The sequence below is a fragment of the Gymnoscopelus microlampas genome, assembly GCF_963454915.1.
Source record: "Gymnoscopelus microlampas genome assembly, chromosome: 11".
Taxonomy (NCBI): Eukaryota; Metazoa; Chordata; class Actinopteri; order Myctophiformes; family Myctophidae; genus Gymnoscopelus; species Gymnoscopelus microlampas.
In genome coordinates this window covers 23854309-23878304 of record NC_139948.1, presented here as the reverse complement: position 1 = coordinate 23878304, position 23996 = coordinate 23854309, and the positions used below count along the sequence as shown (strand labels likewise).

At 42.6% G+C, this 23996-nt stretch overlaps 1 protein-coding gene across 3 annotated transcripts in view; it reads right to left on the bottom strand.

Annotated features, from left to right (window-relative positions):
• Window positions 1-260: 260 nt before the first annotated feature.
• Window positions 261-23996, bottom strand: part of LOC311056316 (trinucleotide repeat-containing gene 6A protein-like) — a 54932-nt gene continuing 31196 nt past the window's right edge. For all 3 annotated transcript variants that reach the window (XM_084072858.1, XM_084072859.1, XM_084072860.1), the window contains 17 exons: window positions 23730-23873; window positions 23367-23570; window positions 18330-18736; window positions 17500-17577; window positions 17199-17369; window positions 15423-15542; window positions 14524-14652; window positions 14254-14328; window positions 13768-13939; window positions 13513-13659; window positions 13253-13420; window positions 12303-12443; window positions 11781-11888; window positions 10417-10647; window positions 10188-10258; window positions 8508-8647; window positions 261-6907 (listed from right to left, as the gene is read on the bottom strand). In XM_084072858.1, the coding sequence (XP_083928984.1) occupies window positions 6559-6907; window positions 8508-8647; window positions 10188-10258; window positions 10417-10647; window positions 11781-11888; window positions 12303-12443; window positions 13253-13420; window positions 13513-13659; window positions 13768-13939; window positions 14254-14328; window positions 14524-14652; window positions 15423-15542; window positions 17199-17369; window positions 17500-17577; window positions 18330-18736; window positions 23367-23570; window positions 23730-23873 (2855 nt within the window). In that variant the 3' untranslated portion in view covers window positions 261-6558. The remainder of the gene's footprint in view (window positions 6908-8507; window positions 8648-10187; window positions 10259-10416; window positions 10648-11780; window positions 11889-12302; window positions 12444-13252; window positions 13421-13512; window positions 13660-13767; window positions 13940-14253; window positions 14329-14523; window positions 14653-15422; window positions 15543-17198; window positions 17370-17499; window positions 17578-18329; window positions 18737-23366; window positions 23571-23729; window positions 23874-23996) is intronic.

The following is a 23996-nucleotide window of genomic DNA, read 5'->3' as shown; positions in this document are numbered from 1 at the left end:
TGCCGAAAAGTGCGGTGAAAACGCCGTACGCCCATTATTTGGTCTGCACCGCGTTGATAAATGAGGGCCACTGTATCAGAAAATCCATTAAAACATTGACCATATCATATGGATGGAATATACATCACTAAATGTGAACCAAATCCCTAGTGTCAACTAGCAGGTTAATTTAATTGATTAGCACAAACAATGTCAATATAACACAAAAACACATGACTTACTGGTTACCTCTTGGACAAATTGAAAGGCACAAGGCAGGGACCATTGGCTCACTGTTAGTCTTTTATTGAGGGTTGTACCCAAGTTATACAGCTTTGTATGCTGGCCACGCACGGCCAGCGGGTTACAAACAGTTATCAGTCTACGAGTACAGCCAACAGAAGACCTACTACCTACTATTTCTACACCTTAGCACAGGTTCTTATAAGAGCACTAAAATCAAGAAAAACAAAGAGAAAAAATAAAACAAACCAAGCAACAAAGGAAGAAAAATAAAAAGATAAAATGAAATAAAAAAGAAAATAAACCAAAGTAGACAGCATCAGAGGAGACATTCATTATTAGAGCACACTGGAGTCGGTTTCTATAACTTGTAATAATCAGGCGACTTCGTTTTGTCAAATTGTTTCTTTTTAATACCCATACAAATAAAGATTGTCCTTCAAAAAGTGCAGTTCCCCCCCCAAAGTTTAAGATAAAATCCATTAAGATGACCCAAGGAAGACATTTTGAAAATAAAAAGGTACTTCCTGTCTTGTTTTTTCAGTTTGTAAGGGAGGAAGAGAGGAGCCCTCGCTCGCTGATTATAGACATTGTACATTTGTATTCATAGATATATATATATATATATATTTATTATATAGTTTCAACAGTCTCCCAAAGCAATGTGCATAATAGGTTTTACAGGTGATCCAACTACACACTGGACTGATAGAATCTCTATATAAAAAAGGAGTTGTATTTGTGTAAAATTTGCAGTTTCACTGGTGTCCCTCCTATCTGGTGGACAGGGAGGTGCACTGTGAAAAAAAAGGACTTTGCAAATCTTAACCTTTTCCTCCGCTCCTGCTACAACTGGCCCGATGGTTTGCTAGGCAATTCTTTTTTTTTTGTCTTTTCAGTTTATTATTATTATTGTTAAGATTCAACGATGGCACAACACATTTCAGATTGAGGAATATTACTGGGAATCCCATCTCAAATGTCAGGATTAATTGTTGTTTTTTTCTAGGCATTTTCTTCTTTTTTTTCCTTTTTGGGATCTTTAGAGAAAGCAAAAAATAAAAAAGGAAAACCCAAGGTGGACATGGAAGCCTGGGTTTTAAACACTCCACTGCATAGTCTCTCTGAGCACCCCTGTCCCCTCCCCCACCCACCCATCCCTCCCTCACCCTCCCCGTACCCCCAAGTCTTTGTGCTGGTTAGACTAAAGCTTTTCTGGGTTTTGTGTGTATTCATACTAAATGTAAAACCGACAAAATAAAATAAAAAAAACAGCAAATCCTCACAGTTTTGTTGTATAGTCAGAAAAACAGCAACGACGACGAACAAAGTGAATAGCCTTTAGCGCTTTGATCAACAGCAGGAACCATTGTTATCTTAATAGACATGGGTGTGGTCTTACGCATACTCGTACATAATATAGTATTTGCTCACAGGATAATATCAAGAGAGAATAAGAAAGCAAAAAGAGTGACATTTTTCTTAAATATTAAAAGTAGTATAGTAATCACCGGCCAGCTTCCCTCCCCTTCCTTCGTTCCTTCCCTACCCTACCCTCCTCTCCTGGCCCTATAGGGAAGCTGCTAGGCAGCAGTGGGGGGATTGTACATTGCTCATGGTGTTTTTTTTTTGTTTTTTGTTTGTTTCTCATTTACTGAAAAGGTTTTCCTCACATCATCCTTTTGCAAATGACTTTTTTTCAAGCATTATATATTGTCCAGCTTTTTAACACGCATACATAACACACACACACACACACACACACACACACCACGCGTAACATACACAAAAAGATCCAACAATCCCTTTCCTCTTTCTCACCCTCCATTTTCGATTTGGCATGACAGTGAGTTCACACACACACACACACACACACAGCGTCTGTATAAGGCTGGTTTTGACGAGACAGGGAAGGAGAGTGAGACTACTACAGTAAACATCAACTAGATAATCCATTAACACACTGCTTCTCAACGTTGGGTCCGCGGACCACCAGGTGGTCCAAATGGACCCTTACAGGCCTGTACCTCTGAGAGTGTACAAATGGAACCAAATGGACCATTTGGTCCTACTCTACCAAGTTAAATTAACCCTGCAGATTTTACAGTGTAGATGGGGGTCCCAGAGATAACCCATTGTACTCTCCGAGTCACAGACCCATAAGAGTCCATTTGGACCGCTGGTGGGCCCAGGACCAGACCTGGAGAACCAGTCCATTAACGGACACCGCTTGTCCCTTCTCTAAGAGCAGAGCAATGCAGGATCCATAGCTGCTTGCTGGAGGTCAGTTATATACTGGCTGGGTCAAAACTGACACCAAATCGGCGCCAACAAAGATTTATTGCCATAAACAGATTTAATGAAGCACAAGGTGAACAGATTCGAAATCGTGGGGTTCATTTGCCTCAGAGTTGATCTGGCATTTTCTATATTTAAAGGTTAGGCTATCATTTGAAGAGTAGGCCTGGGCTGATCCTGGATACATCAGAAAAGCAAGCTTAACCCTGTCCTTGAGGCTGGCAGTAACCAACCTATGGCAAGTCAAAACCCTTCACCTGAGTCACGCCACGAGCCAATCACATCAGCCCTTACCTCATCCAAGCCAAGCATCTGCTTGACAAAGACCACCAGTCCATGGCAACCAGACCTGGACCAAACAGTAGTAGTAGTAGCATCGTTACCACTTTTGAGGCAGACCAAGTTTCAGGGAAGGTCAAAATTTAACACTGCTTCAGGTAGTTTAAAAATAGATTTGAAATGCTTCATCTACTGTGTGGTCCAGGTATGATGGCCTAAGTACACCACTCCAGACAGGTCAACCCAGTGAACAGACTCCTGGCACTCCTAACACTCTGGACCGACAAAGCACCATGTTCTCCATTTTCAATGCCGTCGTCACCAAACACACACACTCATGTCTATTACATGTACACATACACACACACTACCCTGTCACAGTACACAAACATGCCTTATCCTCAGACCAGTTGTAAAAAGCCAAAGTACACCAATATCCTCACAAAACAGAAACAGATGGACAGGCTTAAACCAACTGTGTCTTGTCTGTCTCCCCGTTCACAAAACACAACATCCTCTCTACTCTGCCTAGTAGCCTTCAATCCTCCAAGTGCAAAATCCAAGGCTCCTCAGTTCAATTTCTCAACAAAGTTATATATATAAAAAACATGGTTCCAATGTTTCGCTAATAACAGCTGTTAAACAAAACAAAAATAATAGAATCATAATACAAGTAGAGACAGAAATATATTCTTTAAGCAAAGAGATGTGGAATTAAGTAAACCAATCGCGTTTTGTATGATTGAATTCTTATTTGGTAGAGAGCGCTTCAATACTGGCACACCACTGTCAAGTCTGTCTAATACTCAAGGTTTTAGTCAACGTCTCAGCTCCACATTAAGCTCTGAAGTCCTTTGAAATATTCACGGCTAAACTTCAAAGAGAAAAACAAAACATAATGTTTTAAAAACGACAGCAAATGCCTCCGCTACGTCTTGAGTAACTAGTGGAGGAAGAAAAAAAGACAGCTTCTTCAAAACAATATATATATATATATAAATATATATATAATGTTTTTGTAAGGATTGAAGAAAAAATTAAGAAATTAAGGTCCATGGCTTTGTCTAATGCTGACGTCTAGCTTGCCCTCTCTGAAGCTTTTTTTTGTTTTTCCAACAAGTTGTGCATCATCATGGGAACTTAAAACAATCACTGGTTGTCACTAGGTAAATCTAGGTATGTTATTTATTTAGACATGTGGGTTGTCTTGTCCGTGACCACTGGTGGAATACATTCACCCTGTAACCCCCCCCCCCCCCCCCAATACACACACACACACACTTCAGCAGTGGAACTCACACATACCTGCCAGTACAGAGCAGCTTAACACTCGCACACATATTCGTACGTACAGACGAGATTCATAAGGTCAGGAACTTCAGATGAGCACAAAAACCCCAAAATAAAACAGTACAACAATACAATCATATTCTATTTGTAAACAGGTAAAAGCCACTTGACTTGTAGGTTGCATCTTCGGACACAAGTAGAATCAAGGCAATGAAATGTGGACGACTTTTGCACTGTTAAAACATCATCATCGACCAAAATGACTTCTCTTTTTAACAAAATGACTTCTTTTTAAATGTTTTTTTTTTTTTCACCTTTCTTTTTTTCCCCCTCCAACACCATTTGTGGCAATGAGAGCGATTACAAAAACAAAACGAAAAACAAAAAATACAAGGTCATATATCGCATTGTGTTGTAATTACTTACTGAAACATTTAAAATATTTTGTGAGGCGTGGAAATTGAGAGAAATCAAAAATTAAAACAAAAAAGAACCAAACAGAACGCCTCCCTGTAGGCTGTGAGAGGCTACAGTATGCATAGATACAAATTCACCTTTCTCTTGGTTTACAAGTATGACAGAGATGTAAGATTTCCACCGTACAGTCAGTTGGTCAGTCAGTCAGTCAGTCAGTGAGTTAGTCAGTCAGTCAGTCACACATAATAACACTCCCCACTGGGAGGGACTTCCAACTCCTTTTTTTTGTTTTGTTTATAACACCAGTGGAACAGAGGAGGGGAGAGGAGGCAGGGGAAGGAGGGAGTGAGGGAAGGGTAGAGGAACGAAGAGATGGAAGAGAGTGGAGAGAGGGAGCATTCTGGGATTCTACCACCCTTCTTCTTCTCTTTCTTCATCTACCACGGTGTTCCCTCTCTCTCTCCCTTACACCCGGCCACCAGTCCCTCTCCTCTCTAAAGACAGCATATTGGAGCAGTGTGACGAGCTTTTTCCAGCTTAAAGCAGTTATTTGGCAGAGAAAAAACTTACAGACCTATACGTAGTTTTCAGTGCTAAAAGTTGGATTTTCCTTTCCTACAAGGAGTAGTAGTTGTTTTTATTTATTAATTTATTCAACTACAAGGAGGAGGAGGGAGAGGGGGAGGAACTGGCTTGATTTCCTGAGAACCATTGCTGGTTATTTAGCAGACATAAGAGGAATAGTTCTAATAACCAACGCCATGGCCAAAAAACACTGATCCGAATTCCCAGAGTTTACAAAGCATCGTCTTCATCCTCAATAAGAGTTTAAACTTTTTTTTTTTCTTAGATTTTATCATTTTTTTTCCCCCAATGTATTTCTTCCATTGGGGTTTTTTTTTTGCATTTTTTGTGTATTTTTTTTTTGTTTATTTTTCTTTTTAACTTTATTCCATTTTCTCTTTAAAATGAAGGAAGAATGAACACACGTTCTGCCTCCTAAGTCTTGTAAACAAGAGGTTGCAGTGTGGCACCTCCAAAACAACATTGAAAGCCTATTCTGAAAGTGCTGCTCCCCTCCTCCTGGTGTGCCGCCCAGCAGGGGGGGCCAGGCGGGAGGGGCTTGCTAGATAGGCCTCGCCCCCTACAGTAGGGTGGGCGGGGCTTGCTAGTCCCAGCTGCGGCTACAGTCCTTTGCACTGCAGAGCTCAACGTTCTTTAGTTTAAAACACAAAATTGGTGCAATACTTTTTAATGTCACTTTTAATCATTAGATACTCCTCAGTCAGCTTTTTTCTCTTTTTAACTATCTGTTGATCTTGATCTCCACGACAACGCAGTAAGGTAGGCGTGCCAAGGCAGAGAGGAGCGCATACACGCACACACACACACACACACACACACACTCACTCACTCACTCACGCACACATGTGCACACGCACTCACACACACACACACACACACACGGTAAGGACCTCAATGAGTAAACAGCTACACTGGAAAAACTGGCTGCTCCCTCTATATTGCAGATTATATATACTGAGAAAAAACCACATTCAGTGCAAAGTTAAAAAGCTCATACTCCAACATTGTCAGCAAACAAACGCAAAACAAAAACAAAACAAAAAAAGAAAAAGTTAAAAATAAGAATAAAAAGAATTGGAATTCAAATAAACATGAATGAATGAAACAAAAATATAATAATGAGCTTGATTGAAGCTTTTTTTTGTGTTTTCGGTCTGAAAGAGCACTACCTGGAAGCGAATGTCCATCCGTTCACATTATAGAATTGGCCTGTATGATTCAAGTATTCCGACTGATATGTTTTTGGGCTAAAACAAAGTGGACATATGTGCAGAGAGAGAAACGTAACTTATTTTCCACAGGGGACACCCCGTTTTTTTTTTGTACATCTTGTAAGTGAGAGAGTCCAACTAGTGCCATTGTGTTTTTTTTTAACTACTTTTTTTTAAACGTTTTTATATATTTTTTTGTGGTGATTAGTCAGGATTCTCTACTGACCCCTCCTCTGGTGTTTGATTGACAGGTGGTTCACATGGAGTCCCCACCCCCTGTCAGGTGATCCACCGGAAGGAAGGAGCTGATTGGAGAAGGGCTGCTGATTCTCCCACCCTCTGTGCCGCTGGGGCTCCCCCATAGGCTAGTGGAATAGTTGGGCCCGCCCCATAGGGAGGAGTTGTGGAGATCACTGCCGTTCCATTGGCTGGGCTCTTGGGCACGGCTGGGGAAGGGGTGGGACTGTTCCATTCTGCTCTGAGACGAGCCAATGGCCTGCCAGCTCGAGGAGGGAGCGACCAATGACTGCCCTTGTGCAAAGAAACGATTGATTTCCTCCTCACTGGCGAACTCTGCCAGAATAGTAGTGTTCCCCAAAACACACCTGGAGAGAGACAGTAAAAATCTTGAGAATGTGCGTGTGTGAGTGAGTAAAGGTAGGGGGGATAAATCCCAAGCTCCATCATGATACGATACCATATCGATTCTTCAGGTAATGATTAAATATTTGACAATATCACAAATGTCACAGTACGATAAAAAAATCTGTTCAATTACTGAAATTACCTATCATATTACATCACTATCAAGTCATTAAATGAAATAAAAAGCTAATTTAGGCAATTTCATGCCTGCAAACCCTTTAATTAGTAATTGTTTTACTGTTTGATAGCTTATACAACAATTAGGAAATCCATGTCTTTCTCATGTAAAATCCAAACGGGAAAAAACATGGTTAACTGAATTAAGTGTGCTCCATTGAAGGGTTAACATTTGACATACATCATCCGTGCTGCTTGTGTTTTCTATGGATATGGTATTTGTATCCATACAGAGCCCCCTGGAGGCATCTGCTGCGTTACAAAGCTGAAGGCGCCATGATGACTGCCTTAAACACATTACTCAGGGACCCCTTAAACACATTACTCAGGGACAACATAAGGACCCCTGTGCACATAAAGATGGTGAAGGAAGTTCAGCATTGACAAGCTATGGCTGCTATAAGATTTTCATTTCAAAGCAGATTTCACAGAATGTTTTGCAATACAATTATGACCTACAGAATAGGTGCTTGTCATCGAAATATATTACAGGTCTTTAAAGTGCTGTATATACAGCATTTAAGTAATAAGTATATACGTATGTTGTAATTGCATTTGTTTTGTGGACCGTGTGTGTTAGAGATGCGCGGGTCGCGGTTTTAGCCGCGGTTGCCACAGTTTACCGCACTTTGGGTGGATTTGGGTCAATCAAATATAATAATGAATTAATATTGGATAAACCACGGGTGAAATAATGCAGGAATTAAATGAATGATATCAATCTATAGGCCTATTATCGCTTTTAAAAAGCACGAAATCTTGCCGTGCGTGCGTTTGTAGTATTTTAATATTACGTCATTTTACATCAGACACAAATCAGCCGCCTACTGCACGTTGATTTGCTGGCAAGGGGTCTTTGTACCGCATGCAGCCAGTGTTGCCAAATGTGAGAGAAATAAGCAGCCAGATCTATGAAAACAAGCCCAAAACAAGCGCCAAATTAGCCCAGAAGTCGCTTATAAAAACAGACATGGCAACAAAGCTGTTGAAAGCGAAAGTAAAAGTTTATGAAGCTCCGTCTTGTTGTTACCATAGATATGGATTGTATACAGTCACTACATCGCGACAGACAGTGGTGAGTAACATTGTTTATAACCCTAACGTCAGGAAAATAATAATAATTTGATGCGGTTGGTGCAGATCTAGAAATAGGATGGTATAATTAACACGGTTGGATGGCGGATGGTGGATAATGAACATGTATATGCGGATTTGGGTGACGATAAACCCTATCCGCGCATCTCTAGTGTCTGTGCACATGTGTTTCTGTGTATTTGTTGCTAGACCACGTGTATGTGTCTGAATTTGTTTGTGTTAAATGGACTGTCAAGCGATGTATTCATTTTATATTATATATTGTGTGTGTGTGTGTGGGTTCCTTACATGTGCAGGCTCTTCTGAGCCTTGGCGGCCTCGTCCTTGGAGCTGTAGCAGACCACGGCGGTACCATGAGGCAGGTTGAGGTGGAATGTGATCAGGGGGCCGTGCTGCATGCACAGAGTCCTCAGGGTGGAGCCGTCAATCTGACACACAGAAGGCATGAACACTATCATTACCATGCATATGAAATATATAAAGTTAAAAGTCCCTTGACTCTCAGTCAGCTCGGCTCAGACTTAAGTCCCTCAACTCAGGCAGAAGTTATTTTTAGCCCCACTAGCGGCTGGGCTCTAAGGATGGCGATGACAGTTGGTCACTCTACTGTCAACTACAGGCTGGATTATTATGAAATTTTCTGCGCACTTTCAGCAGCTACATTTAAGGCCAACACATACTCCTTCCAACATCGGAAAATCTTCCGAAAACTTGACCTCCCTTTCCGAAGAAAGGTTTGGAGGTCGGAAGGTGGGTGTACTGCGCTTTAGGGAGTAAAAATGTCTTGACTGAGAGCCGAGAGGGACGGTTGAAGCACTTTTTATAAGGGAAAACATGCATGTAGAAATAAGACATTTCATATACACACCCGACAAAGGAGGTCAATGATTAATCAGCATGAAATAGTTTGTGGGTCACTGTCTAAATACACTTAAACTGAATAATCTCCTAAGATGTTCTATTCAAAAGATGATGCGTTACAAGCTGTGGCAATGGTATGAAATGGTATACACTTCCTGTCTCCTAAGTGGGCACGGTTGCCTTACCCCCAGGCCCATAGATATAGAAACCTAGATACCTCATTGGCCTCTGCAGTTCGTTGGAGCAACTCGTATCGCGGCCGCCATTTTCGCGTAGGCAAACGGACACTCAAAGTGACTACTGGCCAATCACAGCGCTCACAGGGCGTTGACTACTGGCCAATCACAGTGCGTCTTTTCCAAGACTTGTCAGAATCTAGTTGTCCCGCCTCCACCTGCCTCTGATTGGCCTAACAAACGCCCCCTTCTGTGACACACGTGGAAGCTTGCCTACAGCTTGCCTACGCGAAAATGGCCCCCGAGATACCAATGCCTCAGAGCCGAAGGAGGCGTCTACCTTTATATGTCTATGCCCAGGCCCCCACCTAACTGTTGTGAATGTCGCATGGATGGAAAAGAGAAGATAGATAACCTTTTATTACAGCCATTTGCTGCATAGCTAGGGCATTTTAACACTAATGCATTGACTATTGCTTGTCCATGTCAAAACAATACAACACAAAACAAATCAAATGTTTGAGCCTTATTTTGCTGCTTGTTATTATGTGTTAGCCCATCAACCCAATCTATAAATCAGATACTGGCTTAGGCTAGCTGATTTTAAAAAGAAAAACTGAACCCATTAATTTTGAAGTGAACATGGCAGACTCTTCCAGGTCTTAGGGTGTAGTAATTTTGTTGTGTAGGAGTCGTATCCTACCAACTCAGTCCATGAAACAGAGACTGGTGGCCGTGGGAACTCCTATGTGATTTTACTTAAACATGGCTTTTAGTTTGTCCACTCACTCCAGCAAGAGGCGAGGAGGGTACCAGCATCAATACATGCATGTGTGTGAAGGTGCCAAGGACTACAGTGACATAAAAGTAAACGGTCAAAAACAAGAACAAAGGTAATCTTCATGACAAATGAAATACTTGTTGTGTGTACCTGAGGTGTGAGATTTTTGAGAACGAGCCATTGTGATCTCCCTGAGCTGCTGCTTTCACCCCAACTGGAACCTGCAAGAAAACATACACAACCAAGTTAAAAGTTGCTAACTGATAGTAGCGGTATTTTGTCCAAATTCCTCCAAAACATCAGTTCTGAATTTTGCTTACCAACACCGTTTGTGTATGCTCTGAGTTTGTGTGTCTGTGCACCCTCCCCCTCCACTCACCAGGTGTGTATCTGGACTCGGAGGCGCCCCAGCCCCCCAGCCTCAGGCCAGAGCTGTCCCAGGCAGAGGAGGCCGAGTTGGGCTTCTGTCCGGTAAGGCCTGGCGGGGGCCTGGATGGAGCGGCCACAGCCATGGGCTTGGCAGGCAGGGGCACCTTCCACAGCTCATGGGCCAAGGAGGAGTTGGATACAGGGCCACTGCTGGGAGACCACTTGGACTCACTGGGTCTGGCTGTTAAGTGGAAGGAGAGAGAAAGAGAACAGGACGAGTTAACCTATTGTGGCTACAGAGAATTTGTCTACGTTTAGGGTCTAAATGACTCGCATAGATTAATCAAAACATTATGTAACGGCAAAATTACCCATCAGAAAGCTGAGCACATTGAATGTCAATATAATGAATGGGGGGCACACCAAGAGCTTAAGTGGTTAATCAGATGAATCGATTGAGTCGATAATAAAAATCTATTAGCCCTAGCCTTGACGACCTTGCAGAGGCTAAAATGTAACTTAGATAGCATGTTATGTAGACAGATGCCAGGTGATTGTTGGCCTGGCATCCAATAGTGTGTACAGTTTCAATGTAGGCTGTTGTTGGTTCTTGGTTTACGTATGTATTAGTTATTATTAGATTATTGGTTTACTATGTATTACTTTATTATTTGATTACTATGTTTATGGATTTGATGTATTATGATGTATTATCTTGTGTCCTTGCTTACTGTAAGTCGCTCTGGATTAAGAGCGTCCGCTAAATGCCTAAACTGTAAACTGTATTAGAATTCTTTCCATGTCAATGCATTAATACGTCACCTTGCTAAACTAATGGCATAAGTCATTTTTTGAGGAAATTGATATTTTTTTAAGTCAGCTCCTCATGACACTGGCCACCTGTGGTAAAATCGCCTATCTCCTAATTGAAAAGGATCATGCTGTTCACTCCCCTTAGTGTGACTTAGGCCAAAATATTTACTGATTTAGGCCATTTTTTAAAATGTATTTTGGCCTAAGTCAGATTTAATCATATTTAGACCTATTTAAATCTCTTATGTTACATAACTGACAGACAGTGTTATTTCTATTTTAATAGTCATAATTTGTTATAAACATTTTGGGTGAAATGATTAAGAAATATCATATAGTTTTGGATCAGTTTTTTATTTTTCCTGAAAAACTTAAAAAAAAATGACATAGGCCATTAGTTTAGCAAGGCGACGATACCTTTTTTTTGAGATTTTTCTCTTTTTTATTATTTGATTAATCAAAAAAGTCAATGGAATAATCGGTAATTTAATTGATAGTTGCAGCCCTATAAGATAGAAATGATGTACATTTAGTCAAGGGTGTGCTCAGTGGTGTGCATACCTGAAGTGCTTTGTGCTGTACTGGTGAGGGAACCGCTGTGACCAGAGGCACGAATGGATGACCAGGCACTGGTAGAAGGCATCGTGGTGTTTAATGATGAGGATGGCCCTGGAACACACGCACAAACAAAGCACTTAGTGAGTGAGCGAGCACTGCACTTTATGTCCTGTCCCTGAGGTGGTATGCATGCATAGAGGCTGGCCACTAAAAAAAGGCTGACCACTTGTTTGACAGTCTGTTCTGTCAGTCAAATTATCTTTCTTCCAACATGGACCAATGGTAGGCTTAAGGTGCCAGTTGCTGACTTTAACCAGACTACTTAAACAGACAAACTATAGATTTTTGGCATTACACTGTGCCAGTCATTTGTCCACCATTGGCGAAACTCTTACGCAACACATTAAGTTCACTGTTGATCGTTTCAAAGGCGACCACATCTACGCATGTATGTGTCTAGTTACCACCACTGTTCATTTTCCTGTGGTGGAGGTATGTATGCATGTATGAGCGTATATGGGGTACCATTGTTCCTGTCCCTGAGGTGGTCTGTGTCGCGGACGGTGTTGATGGAGAGGTTGTTAATGACACTGCCAGGGGTCACATAGGGGTCAGTCTCAGGGTCAATGTTGGGGTAACCTTTCCAAGGCTCCCCAGGCCGGAACTCTGCATAAAAACAAACAACTAAGTTAGAAATTATCATCATGAATTACATACAACAACAACACATTCCTACTGTTTTCAAGAACTGGATATAGGTCGAGACGTTGTAGCAACAATGTCACGTTGTGACCTGGGTGATGTAGGCTACCTGCTTCTATGTATATATAGACGAATCCACAGAGCGGCAATCATAACTGTGGAGCAGTGTCAAGCGAGTGCCACTCCGCACCGCAACGCTATGTGGATTCGTCTATAGGTACCCGTCGGCCCAGCACTAGACTCCCATGAAATCTTCTCGTCAGGATGCCGAGTTACGTCTCGATATGTGTGCGTGCGCACAATGATATCCAGGTGTTGAAAAAACGCCCTCTAGCGAAAACCTGCCCAATGATGATGTCACTGGTAGGCGTGTTTCTTAAGTGTCCACAGCCCTCTGAGACACATGCTCATGATAGAGTGGGGGGAAAAAAAGTGAGGACCAATTATATGAAGATAGGCTGAAAATGGGTGAAGTCGTCCTAATGAATGCAGCCGTTCTCACTTGCAGCACATGGGCGCTCCACTCCCACTCGATTTTTTTTTCTCTCTCTAGAGCGAGTGTGCAACACTTTTTGGGTGAGTTCGGTAGGTAAGGATCCATTTGGTAACATTTGTGCACTCAGTTAAATTAACACTTGAGTATTTTACTGTGCACTACAGCTCTTGATAAGCCCTCTTATCCTATAGATGCATGCAGAATGTCTGCAATTATGTGTGCTAGCGATACATGGACATTTCTGTGTGTGTGTGTGTGTGTGTGTGTATATACACACCTGGGGGCCAGGCTACGGCGTTTCCAGGGTGAGGGGGGGAGTTGGCACGGGGGGGCCAGCCGTCGCCCACCGAGCCCATTGATTGGCCGGGAGGACTCAGGGGGGTGGGGTCAGGAGACAGGAAATTGTAGAGAGAGTCCTCCAGACGCAGCCCAGACGACATAGCACCTGGAGAACACACACAATGGTTAAAGTAGAATATGGCTACCCTGGTGAATCAACCAGTGGATTCCACTATTATTTTGTGAAGCAAATTGTACCAGGTTTGCTGTTCTGCTCCAGAGGATCTGTAGCCCAAAGTTTCTTCAGTCTGGACTGGGGCGGTTCCTTGTAGCTCACAGCTCCACTGTTATTACCAGCAGAACCACCACTCATGTCCATGGATACATTCAGGTTAGAGTTCAAGCCTGCAGGGGGGAGATGAATAAACCATTTCATTGTTTGCATTGGTCATTTTTATACGTTTTATTTGTTTTAATTTTATCATTATTATTATTATTATATCAAATATATACCTAAAGGGAAGTTGCCGTAGGAGCCAAGGGCAGCGGGGTCCTTCTGCAGCTCAGGGGCATTGTGGGACATGTAGTTGTCCAAGTAGGGTTTGAGAGGCGCCTGTTTCAGCAGGGAGGGGTCTAGGTGACGCGGCGGCTGGATCATCGACGGGGACGAGCCAATAGGACGAGTCTGAGGACAGAGAATGGGCAAGGGTTATACAGAACATACAATCAGATGTGTTCCAAGTAAAGAAGTGACAGGCTGGAGAGATATTACCGCACATGTATACTGGAGGTGTGCATCTTCATTGGATTCAACTTTACAATCAAATCGTTCTATGTTCGATTATGTAATGTCACTGCATCGATGCAGAATCATCCGCATGCAGCTTAGAATCGATTAATTTCCACATCTCTAATGTAGTACACGCTAAAACGCACAGGCATACACGCACACATCTGGGAGAAGCCCATGGGATGGATTTCAGACACACAGCTGTGTACCTGTTCAGTCTGTCTGCCCACTGGCATGGCTCTCTGGCTCTGAGCCTTCTGTTGCTGCTGCTGGAGAAGAAGACGCTGGAGAGAGAGAGAGATAAAGAGTTAGAGAAAATATAGCACCAGCTTGGAGCTGTTGTGTTTGCATATTACATGAGGGTGCACAGGCCTTAAGTGCCAGTATGCGTTATTCATGTCTTCACAAGTGCCTGCAAGAGATCTCATTTGTTTGAGGACAGCTATTGTGTGCACACGTGTGTGTAAGTGTAACTGTACCTGTAACTGGTTGATCTGGTTGAGTTGATTGAGCTGGGAAAGCTGGTTGAGGACAGCCACCTGCTGGGGGCCGAACAGGGGGTTCAGACCACCATTTCCTCCGGGGTACTTCAGCAGGGATGGAGGGACCTGTGGACAAAGGGTTGTCAATTCAAAATAAAAGCAGCAGTAAAATGCATCTCAAACAATGAGGAGAGGCAAGTCGTTCATGTTAGGGGAGGAAATTACTGCCAGCCAAGTGCTGATCATGTCAAGGAACACATTTACATGGGTGGTTAAAACCTTCCCTACTGTCATTTTATGTATTAATATATTATATAGCTTTAAAAGCTATCACATTCAGAGCCTCACAACGACATTTATATGAAACACAAACCAAAGATAATGTCTATTATTTTGTTGCCGTCGGGCTAGAATAATGCCTTAAGTTATACTTATTATATTACAGTGTCACGCCACATCTCAACATGATGCATAGATCATCTATTTTAGTTATTATTATTTTTTAAAAGCCCATAATGACATGTCCGAAATAGGCATGCCAGGTTGAAAGTGGTTATATCTGTTTATGGGTTTTAATTCAAAGTATTAACAAGCGCTTGTGCCTAAATAACTACAGTAACATTGCTCGATTGGAACGCAGGTTCTTTTTTCCATTTCTTGAAAACTAACGCTTTAGGACAGAAAAGATTTATTCTCAACAGCATCAATATGAAAGTTCAGCAGCTAGTTTGGATGGTGTACCTGATGCAATCTGTAATTTCTGGGTATACCATAATGACTATGAGAAGGAATCATTTTGGGCCACGCATCAAATTCTAGCAGGTAATTTAGGATATTTAGGGGGACAATGGTGCAGCTCAGATAAAACACTGGAGAAGAGTGTGTTGGTACATTACCTGAGAGGGCAGGATGGGTGGAGGCACTTGGTTGCGGAGGTTGGGTTGAGAGGGGACTTGGTTCTGGGGGCCTCCTCGGCCCTGTGCTACACTACTGCCACCCATCATAGGGTTTACATTCTACACACACACACACACACACACACACACACACACACACACAGGTTAATAAGACCTTCAATCACCTCAGACACAGAACAAAAACAGAACAAAAATGAAAAGTACATGCATTTCTAGGCTGTAATAGAAAGTTTGTGATCCTTGACATAGCTGGAAACATCACATTTGGTCTGCTTTTGATTTATACCACTTGCAGTCTCTTTCACTATCATGGAGGGGCACCAGAGAGCTGAGACTGCTACTGTACTCTGGAACTTTCACAAGGGGAAAATAAAACTCATAACCAATAACTATAATCTGCTGTGCAATCACTACAAATGTGTTTGCTTTGTTACTCCATCGCTAGAGAAATTAGATGTGTTAGAATGTTACTCATGCAATACGGTGGAATTTGTGTGTTGGTAGAGTAGAGACACCATTTAAAGATGGCTGACAAATGAAGATTGCGTAATTGCACATTGATTAAATGGGAATAAATAAACATTGTTTAATGGGGGGAGGGGGGAATAAACCGCTTGTTTGAATGAGGGGGGGGGGGGGGGGGGGTGCTTGAGGGGGATGAAAGCCAGAATCCTCTGTCCTGCCACACTCACCTGCCTAGCTGCCCTGGGACTAGAATGGGCAGGAACCTGCCCTGACTCATGACAGGAGATAGGCTGAGCAGAGTTGGAAGGGGGAAAGCTCATGCTTTGATTGGAGGAGAGCTCCTCAGGGGCGGGGCTATCGTAAGCTGTAGGGCGAACGGACAGCTGCAGAAGCAAAGCCAGGCGACACAGCGGGCGGGCGGCGAACACAGAGGTACGCGAGGCACAGCAAGCAGTAAAGAGAGAAAGGAAGGAGTGGGGAGGGGGCAAAAAGAGAAGGGATAATGGGTAAAGGATAAAGGAAAGAAGAAGAGATTAAAAAAGAGGAGAAAGCAAGACAGAAACGGCAAAAGATTAGAAAGGAAGAAAAAAGACACGATAGACAGGTAGAAAGAAGAAATGAGGAGGGGAAGAGAGAAGCACTGTTAAGAAATGCAGAAGTGGAAAGAAGCGGCTTATTAGCCAGCCCAGAGCAAATGCTTAATGTTTTTCTAAGACGACAGGGAGAACACCATGTCAGTCATGTCACTGAAAGATACTGGCTTGTGGGGATATTAACTGTATAAAAAAAAGAATCTGTCACTTTCGTTGACCTATATAAAATGGCTATTAAGTAGAGAGCTGTGATGCTAGTGTGTCAAGCTGCCACAGTGAGGCAGCAGAGAGCCGAAACAGCACACAGAGGTTAGAGGCAGCTACTGCACAACATGGCCGCACACTACTCCTACCTTATAACCAGCAGGTTCTCTCAACATCGTCTTACCGATCATCAGTATCAGTGTTAGCGTTTTGAACTGATGATGTCTTGGTCAAGGACTCAATAGTCTCAATTTTATGATTTATTTTGAATGACCAACCTGTGTGAGAAAGCCTTCAAGCTAGAGTCCTGAAGGTCAACTTACTGTGCAAAAAAAAAGTATAAAAAATAACCCCCTGTACATCTTTTAGTATTTTAAGTACTTATAAGTAGCATGGATTCACTGCAGTTTTACAAAAGCAGGGCATATAACCCATTTCTCGCATCTCAACCCACACACACACCATTAGGAGACCAGGCCTCGCTCTGCATTACCTTTTCATAGTAAGAGCTGCGTTCCATGGGGGAGTCCTTGTGGAGCTGGTGTCGAGGCCCAGGGTTCTTCACCATGCCTCCACTGTAGTCTCCCATGCCACCCCCCACCTCCATCCGCTTGTCCTGCATCATCCCTCCACCAGCCTTCATGGAGTCATCGGGAGAGTCTCTCTGAGGGGACGAGGGTAAATACAGACAGATGTTTTGATGCACGCTCAATCATATAAATGGGAAAATGATAGGGAAAGGAGAGAAAGATCAAGGGAGAATGAAGAACAGAGGAAAAGAGACATGAACTTACATTGAAGTTCATGTTGTTGAACTGGTTCATAAAGGGTTTCATCCATGATTCGTCCTGCTTGTTCACCGGTTTGTTCATCTAAAACACAAAACAACAGAGACATTTTAAGAGGCTATACCTATTAAGCTACACGTGCCCAGTGCAGCTTAAGGTAGACTTTCTTCTGTGTTTTCCCAGAAACACTTCTGTGTATTTCTCAGAAAAGAAAAAACTGAAAAGCTCAGATTCAGTTTATGATCATGAATGGCAGGCATGACAGTAAATATCATCCACCTAACATGACTCTGGACTTTGATCTTGTTGGTATGTTGCGTAGATAATCAAGGGCTATTACCTAGCTAGCATAAAGGCTAATTTATACACGAAAATAATAAGATTTTTTACGCGTTGAAGTGACTTTTTAGTAAAAATACTGTTAAAACAATAACAAATGTGTGACTAAGCATTAATTTAATCAAGCCAACTGATTGTTTTCCAGTATCTCTAGTGGGGGGGGGCTGGGGCATAGCAAATGTATTGGCAGGCATAGTGAATGTATACGCGAATATTGATACATTTTATAATAAAAGAATGCAGCCTACCCATACCTAGTGGCACGCAGTCAGTGTTGGCCAAAAATACTGGCCAAAAATACCCTCTAGGGGACATTTCCCTTACATGCCCTACTAATGAAGCATCAAATGACTGACCACCAGCCTGACCTGAAAATCCCTCTGATGCCCCTGGCTGTGCTGTGGGAAAAATACTAAGACTGTGGAATGCCTCCTAAAACATTTTTAACGATCCAAGTCTGTTATTTCAGGCCAGGGCCGAGACCAGCCGTGTGGTACCTTGTTGGGGCCTTTGTGTTTGTAGTTCCAGGTGTTGGGGTCATTGCTCCGGTTGTCCTGTTGGCTGGGCGTGTTGCTCCACATGCCGATCTCCACCTCCTCCTCCTGGTCCCAGCTGCTGGAGCCATCCTCACCGCACCATGTCTCCATGGGCTTGGAGCCTGAGTTCATGCGCGAGTTCATGCGCGTACCGGTCTTGTGCTGGCCTCCCCATCCGGACTCCCTGCTATCCCTGTTGGGTTCTTCCCAGGTGGCTGGACCCATGGTGTCCATGGGCTTGTGTCCATGGGTGTCAATGGGCTTGCCCCAGGCTGATGTACCATTGTCCACAGACACTGGAGGAGGACCAGGGGTAGGCTCCCTCCAGGAGGGCGACTCCTTCTGCTGGGGGTAAAGATCACCCCAACCTGGACAGGAGACAAGGAGAAACAAGGGATGAAGGATGGAGAGAGAGGAGACGACAATACAAGACAGGAGAGGCAAGGAAGAGGATGAGAAGGGGTAAGTAGACAGTGAAGAAACACGTCAGTTTATGAAAACAAGACAAGCCTTACTTTAGAAACCTCAATGGCAAAACAACCATTGTTACCGCTTTTACATATTTGTATTAGTCTCATTTGCAATCATCTTCTCCAATCTCATCCCCTGTCTATTCTTAGCTTGGGACAACAATATACAATATTTCTGGACACATTTGTTTTCAAACTTAACCAAACCACTCAAGCAAGAAGGTAGGGAACAGACAAGTTTGCATTTAATATTATGGTGAGTAGCTCATACATAAATAGGACACTTACATTTCCACAGCATGTGTATGACTTGAAAGGTTTCACACATAACACTAAAATGTGTTCTGGCGAGGAAGTAAACCTACTATGGAATATTATTGTAGTTATTGCTAATCTTGACTGCTTCGGTTACAAAATTGTTGTGATCACCGCTTCTACCCACACAGCTTCACTAGTAAGTACAAAATGCAGGTCTAAGAGGAATCTCAATTTGTATTTCTTCCATCCACCAATACTATAACAACAATGAGAATGTTTTAGAATGTATATAGACTATCTATATTGCACCCATTACTGCTGCTATTCTGTGTGAATATGGTTACTTTGATAAAAAGGTCTAAAAATCTATACTTGTGATTTGTGAACCTCTTTCAAACTGAGCCCAATCAGCTGGCAAGTTGTGAGCTGCAATCGGACTTCAGGCCATGGAAACCCAAACTCAGAGTGCAGAGCTGCCAAGAGTGACCCCTGATCACATCCCTGGGGAACCCTGTATCAGCACAATTATGTAAGCCTTGTTTACTTTAACTGTGTGTGTGTGTGTGTGTGTGTGTGTGTGTGTGTGTGTGTGTGTGTGTGTGTGTGTGTGTGTGTGTGTGTGTGTGTGTGTGTGTGTGTGTGTGTGTGTGTGTGTGTGTGTGTGTGTGTGTACCTTCAAATGTGTGCAGGAGCAACTGTGTGTATGTGGCTTCGGGTGTTTATGTGCCTACCAGTCTGCCTCTACACATTTTTTTCCCCTGTCTTTAGCACCTTCCCCCTCCATGGAGGCAGTGGGAGCATGCCAGGGATGCCTCCCAGTATAAATAGGATCCATCATGGGGCCTCCAAAGGCTCCAGTGTCTCTCATGTGACTGGGCGCATGCAGGCACAAATAATACATGCATAAACTTTTGCGTTTTGAGAGACATGCACGCGGTATAGTATTCTGTAACTCTAGAGGGCATATGTCTTCTTCCCTCAGCAACAACTGACCAAGTAAGTCTTAAACAAGTGATGACAGTGACACAATATAAAGACGTAGGGTTAGTTAAAATTCAAACGATTCAACAACAAAAACAAGGCAGGATCTAAGAGCAAGGCTTTCCTGTGCAATCTGTACAAATAGAATAGAAATAAGTAATAGCAATTAGGCGTACAGTTTGTGAACAATGTTATAAATGTAAGCTGTGATTGGCATAGCAGTGTCAGCAGCTGATGCTATCATCAGTTATGTGTAGGCATTGCTCAAGATTACATCTTGAACAACGCCTCATCTCTTGAACAATGCCTACACATCGCCAATTATGTGCCAACATGCTGATGTGAGTTTTAGCCTACATCTTAGGCATTTAAGCCAGATTTTATACTTTGGCTATTCGAAAATAGCAGTTCTACAAGCTCACAACGCGTTGCGAAAGCGTTGTGAGCTTGTCGATTGCAAAACGTTTAAACATTTTGAGAAATGTTTCCTTAGTATAATGACATGCCCAAAATAAGGATTATTGTGGTTAAAATGTAAATTGAAAACATTTCCTCAGCTTACTGTAGAGGGAGAATTTCTTTCCTTCATCCTTTTACATTAGGTTACAGTGATGTGCATATATTTTCAAATAGTATGCCCACCAATGATGAGCCAACATGTGAGCTTTGTGTGATAAAATTGCTGAGCTGTGATTGGTATAGCAGCGGCAGCTGATCTATGATTATGTCTAAGCATCACAATGTGACATGTTGTGAGCTTGTAGATCGGCTATATTCACTGGTCTGGCGCGTCATAAGACAAATATTTGATTTCCTCATCCAATTGAGTTAATGTGTTTTTTGAACGCAACTCATTTAAGTGCATTACCCCTGCAATGTGTAAATTCTCACTGTTCTCACCAAACAATGGTTTGTGAAACCGTTGATATAGCACATGAGATCATCATCTGATACCATCTACTCCACCTTCAGAACACAGCCTGGAGTGACATGGCACTGACCTACACCTTCAAGTCTTAACCGATTGTCGCCAGACTGAAACAAAAGAGTCATTTTGCCCACGTCTCTGAGAGGAAAAAGTCTGCTCAGAATCTCAGACTAATGGAATACACTCCCAGAGCGCTCATGAGTCTCAGACAGAAGAGTACAGTAACACAAATTACCAAAGAAACGTTTCCAGAAAATAAATACCTGTCTGCCAGTTACTTTTAATTTAAGGCTGTAATAGCAACAAATAACCGCTCTAGCGATGGATACATTGACATGCTTAGTATAGGTCTTTGTTATTTTCCTTTATTGTGCCTCTAAATTTACAATAATGAGCTTGCTACTTAACCATTTTCCTTTAGTACTAGTTAGCTAATTTACCTTACTGCTACGGCTTGCTAGCTACCAGCCAGTCACCTTGAATAACCCTACTCCTCCCTCCCTCTCCGATTTTGGCTGTAGAACACTTGCTCGTCTATACAGCCCCCCCATTCCTCCCCACTCTGCCCCCCTAGAACAGTTTCTCTTGCTGACAAAGATACCAATACTTGTGTCGCTCCCCCCTCCCCGTGTTGCTTTCAGTCCCACATTCTCTCTTTAGCTATGTCTGTCTGTCTACCTCTCCCCTCACTCTCTCTGGAACGCTCTGCTTTTCAGGCCAAACAAAGGCTTGTGTTTCTGCCGTTCGCAGCAGAGCAGACAAGGAGAGTAAAATAGAGAGAACAGTAAATGAGAGAAAACCAATGCTCTTAGCATTCCAGAGGGATGACTCAACCTACATTACAAAAAGCTGTAGATGGAAAAGCTGGTTGTGTTTGTGTGCATACCCTTCTGTGACACTTTTTGTGTATCCCTGCGAGTATTTTGTAGTGCTGCCGGTACCCATTTGCCAGTAACTTACACATTTCAAATAGCCAGAATTTGATCCACACAACACATTTACATGTTTTTAGTCTACTTGAACACTAATTTTAACACCATTGTAAGATCACTTGCAGAAGATTATCTTTATGAATCCCAATGGGGAAATGATCATTATTTTGTTTTAACCAAGCTAACACCATGGTTGGATTTTGTGCCAGAAGAAACCATGTCACATCTATAGTATCTGTCATGATACAACATCAACTCTCACACCCACATGTTCCTGCACATGAGCCAGTTCACACCACTAACCACACCACAGTTAACCCAACGAGCTTCCTCAATCCTTCACGAATGCATAACCAAGAGAAAATGACTACAGCATTTACAAAATAACCCTGAATGATCCACTCCACCTTTAACCCATTGAGACCTGAAGCTGATTCTACATGTCTCCTAAATCGTAACAGTATTCTGAAAAACGTATGTTTCTATATCAGTGGTGCTCAATCGTTTTCATGTCAAGGACCCCCAAAACTATATGTATTTGGCCGCGGACCCCCATCAAAATATTTTGCTCCAGGGACCCCCCAGAAGCAAAGATTTGAGTTAAAAATGTTCGGTTTAAAAATATATATATTTCAAAGATTTGCACACATTTTCACGATTTTTCAAAAATAGCAGATCTACAAGCTCATAGGGCGGCACTCGCTATGAGCTTGTATATCTGCTATTTTTGAATAGCCCAAAGTGTAAAATAATGCTTTTTAGCTCAAATCAAAAAAATTACACAGTTCCAGGTCTTAATGGGTTAAACAGCGTTATGTTTGCTTCCATTTTCCAAAGATGCTATTCATTTTCCTTTTAAATTGCCATCAAAATGTGTTATACTCACACTGTGGAGACATTCTACCCAATATGCTTAAGGAGCATCCTAGCCATTACAAAGAAATCATTTGTCCACACTCGTATTTAAAAATAGATGCAATGAAATACACAGAGATCCAGTTGTTTCATGGCAACACAATCCAGCGGCACAGTGAAAACACAACACCAAATGGTCATTATGATTCAGAGGCTCAACAACAACCAAAAGCAGAAGAATCTACACGCGTGTTGGAGGGAAAGCGCCTACAGGCTAAAAACACAAGACTCCCACAGAAACAATGATGCCAACCACATCTAACCTGTGTGGGGCTTGGAGTGCAAGGTCACACAAAACCAATTGTGAGTCAGCCATCATTGTACTATTAGCAGTGTGCATGATATGTGTGCACGTGTCATTGCCACGTGTACATTTGTACTGGCTTACATGCTAGCTTATTATGCATGCTTTATGTTGCAAACGGTGAAAGTGTGCGTATTTATACACATTTGTATTTCTTTTACAGGGAGATCAACAGCATTGTGTTTTAAGTATCTGTATGTTTCAACTAACCAGGGTTACAGCTCTTCTCTTGAGGCGGTGGCTGCATGGCCTGAGGAGCATGCATGGAGCTCTGTGATTGGTGTGATTGGTGTGACTGGTGTGACTGGTGTGGATGTGGGAGAGACTGGGCGGGCGGGCACACGGCCATGGGCTCCTGTTCTGATTGGCCAGTCTTGTTCCACATGTTGACAGAGCTGCTGCCACTGTATTTACCTGGGTAGAGAATTGCAAACAGTCATGTTAAGCTTTGTGCAATGAAACCAATATATTCCTTTTTATTTCCTATTTAACAGATCAACGTCTATGCGATCAAAAACGCATAGCGTAGATTAAATTAAATAGTTCAATAGATTAAAAAATGGTTGTATTTACGTTTGCCAGGATCGCCCCACGCAGCCGTCCCATCATCGATCTCCATCCTGCGTCGGATGGACTCAGGAGAGGGCTCCTCCCAGCCACTTTGCTCCTCCTCCTTCTCCTTCTGACCCGCTGCAGGTATGGGACCTCCTATCCAGCCTGCAGGGGAAAGGAGAAAGAAGGGAAACAAAGGTATAGGAGAGGACAGAGAGTGGATCAAGGGGAGAAATGAACAGATCGAAAAACAATGGGTTACTAACCTTACATAAAGGAAAACAAGTG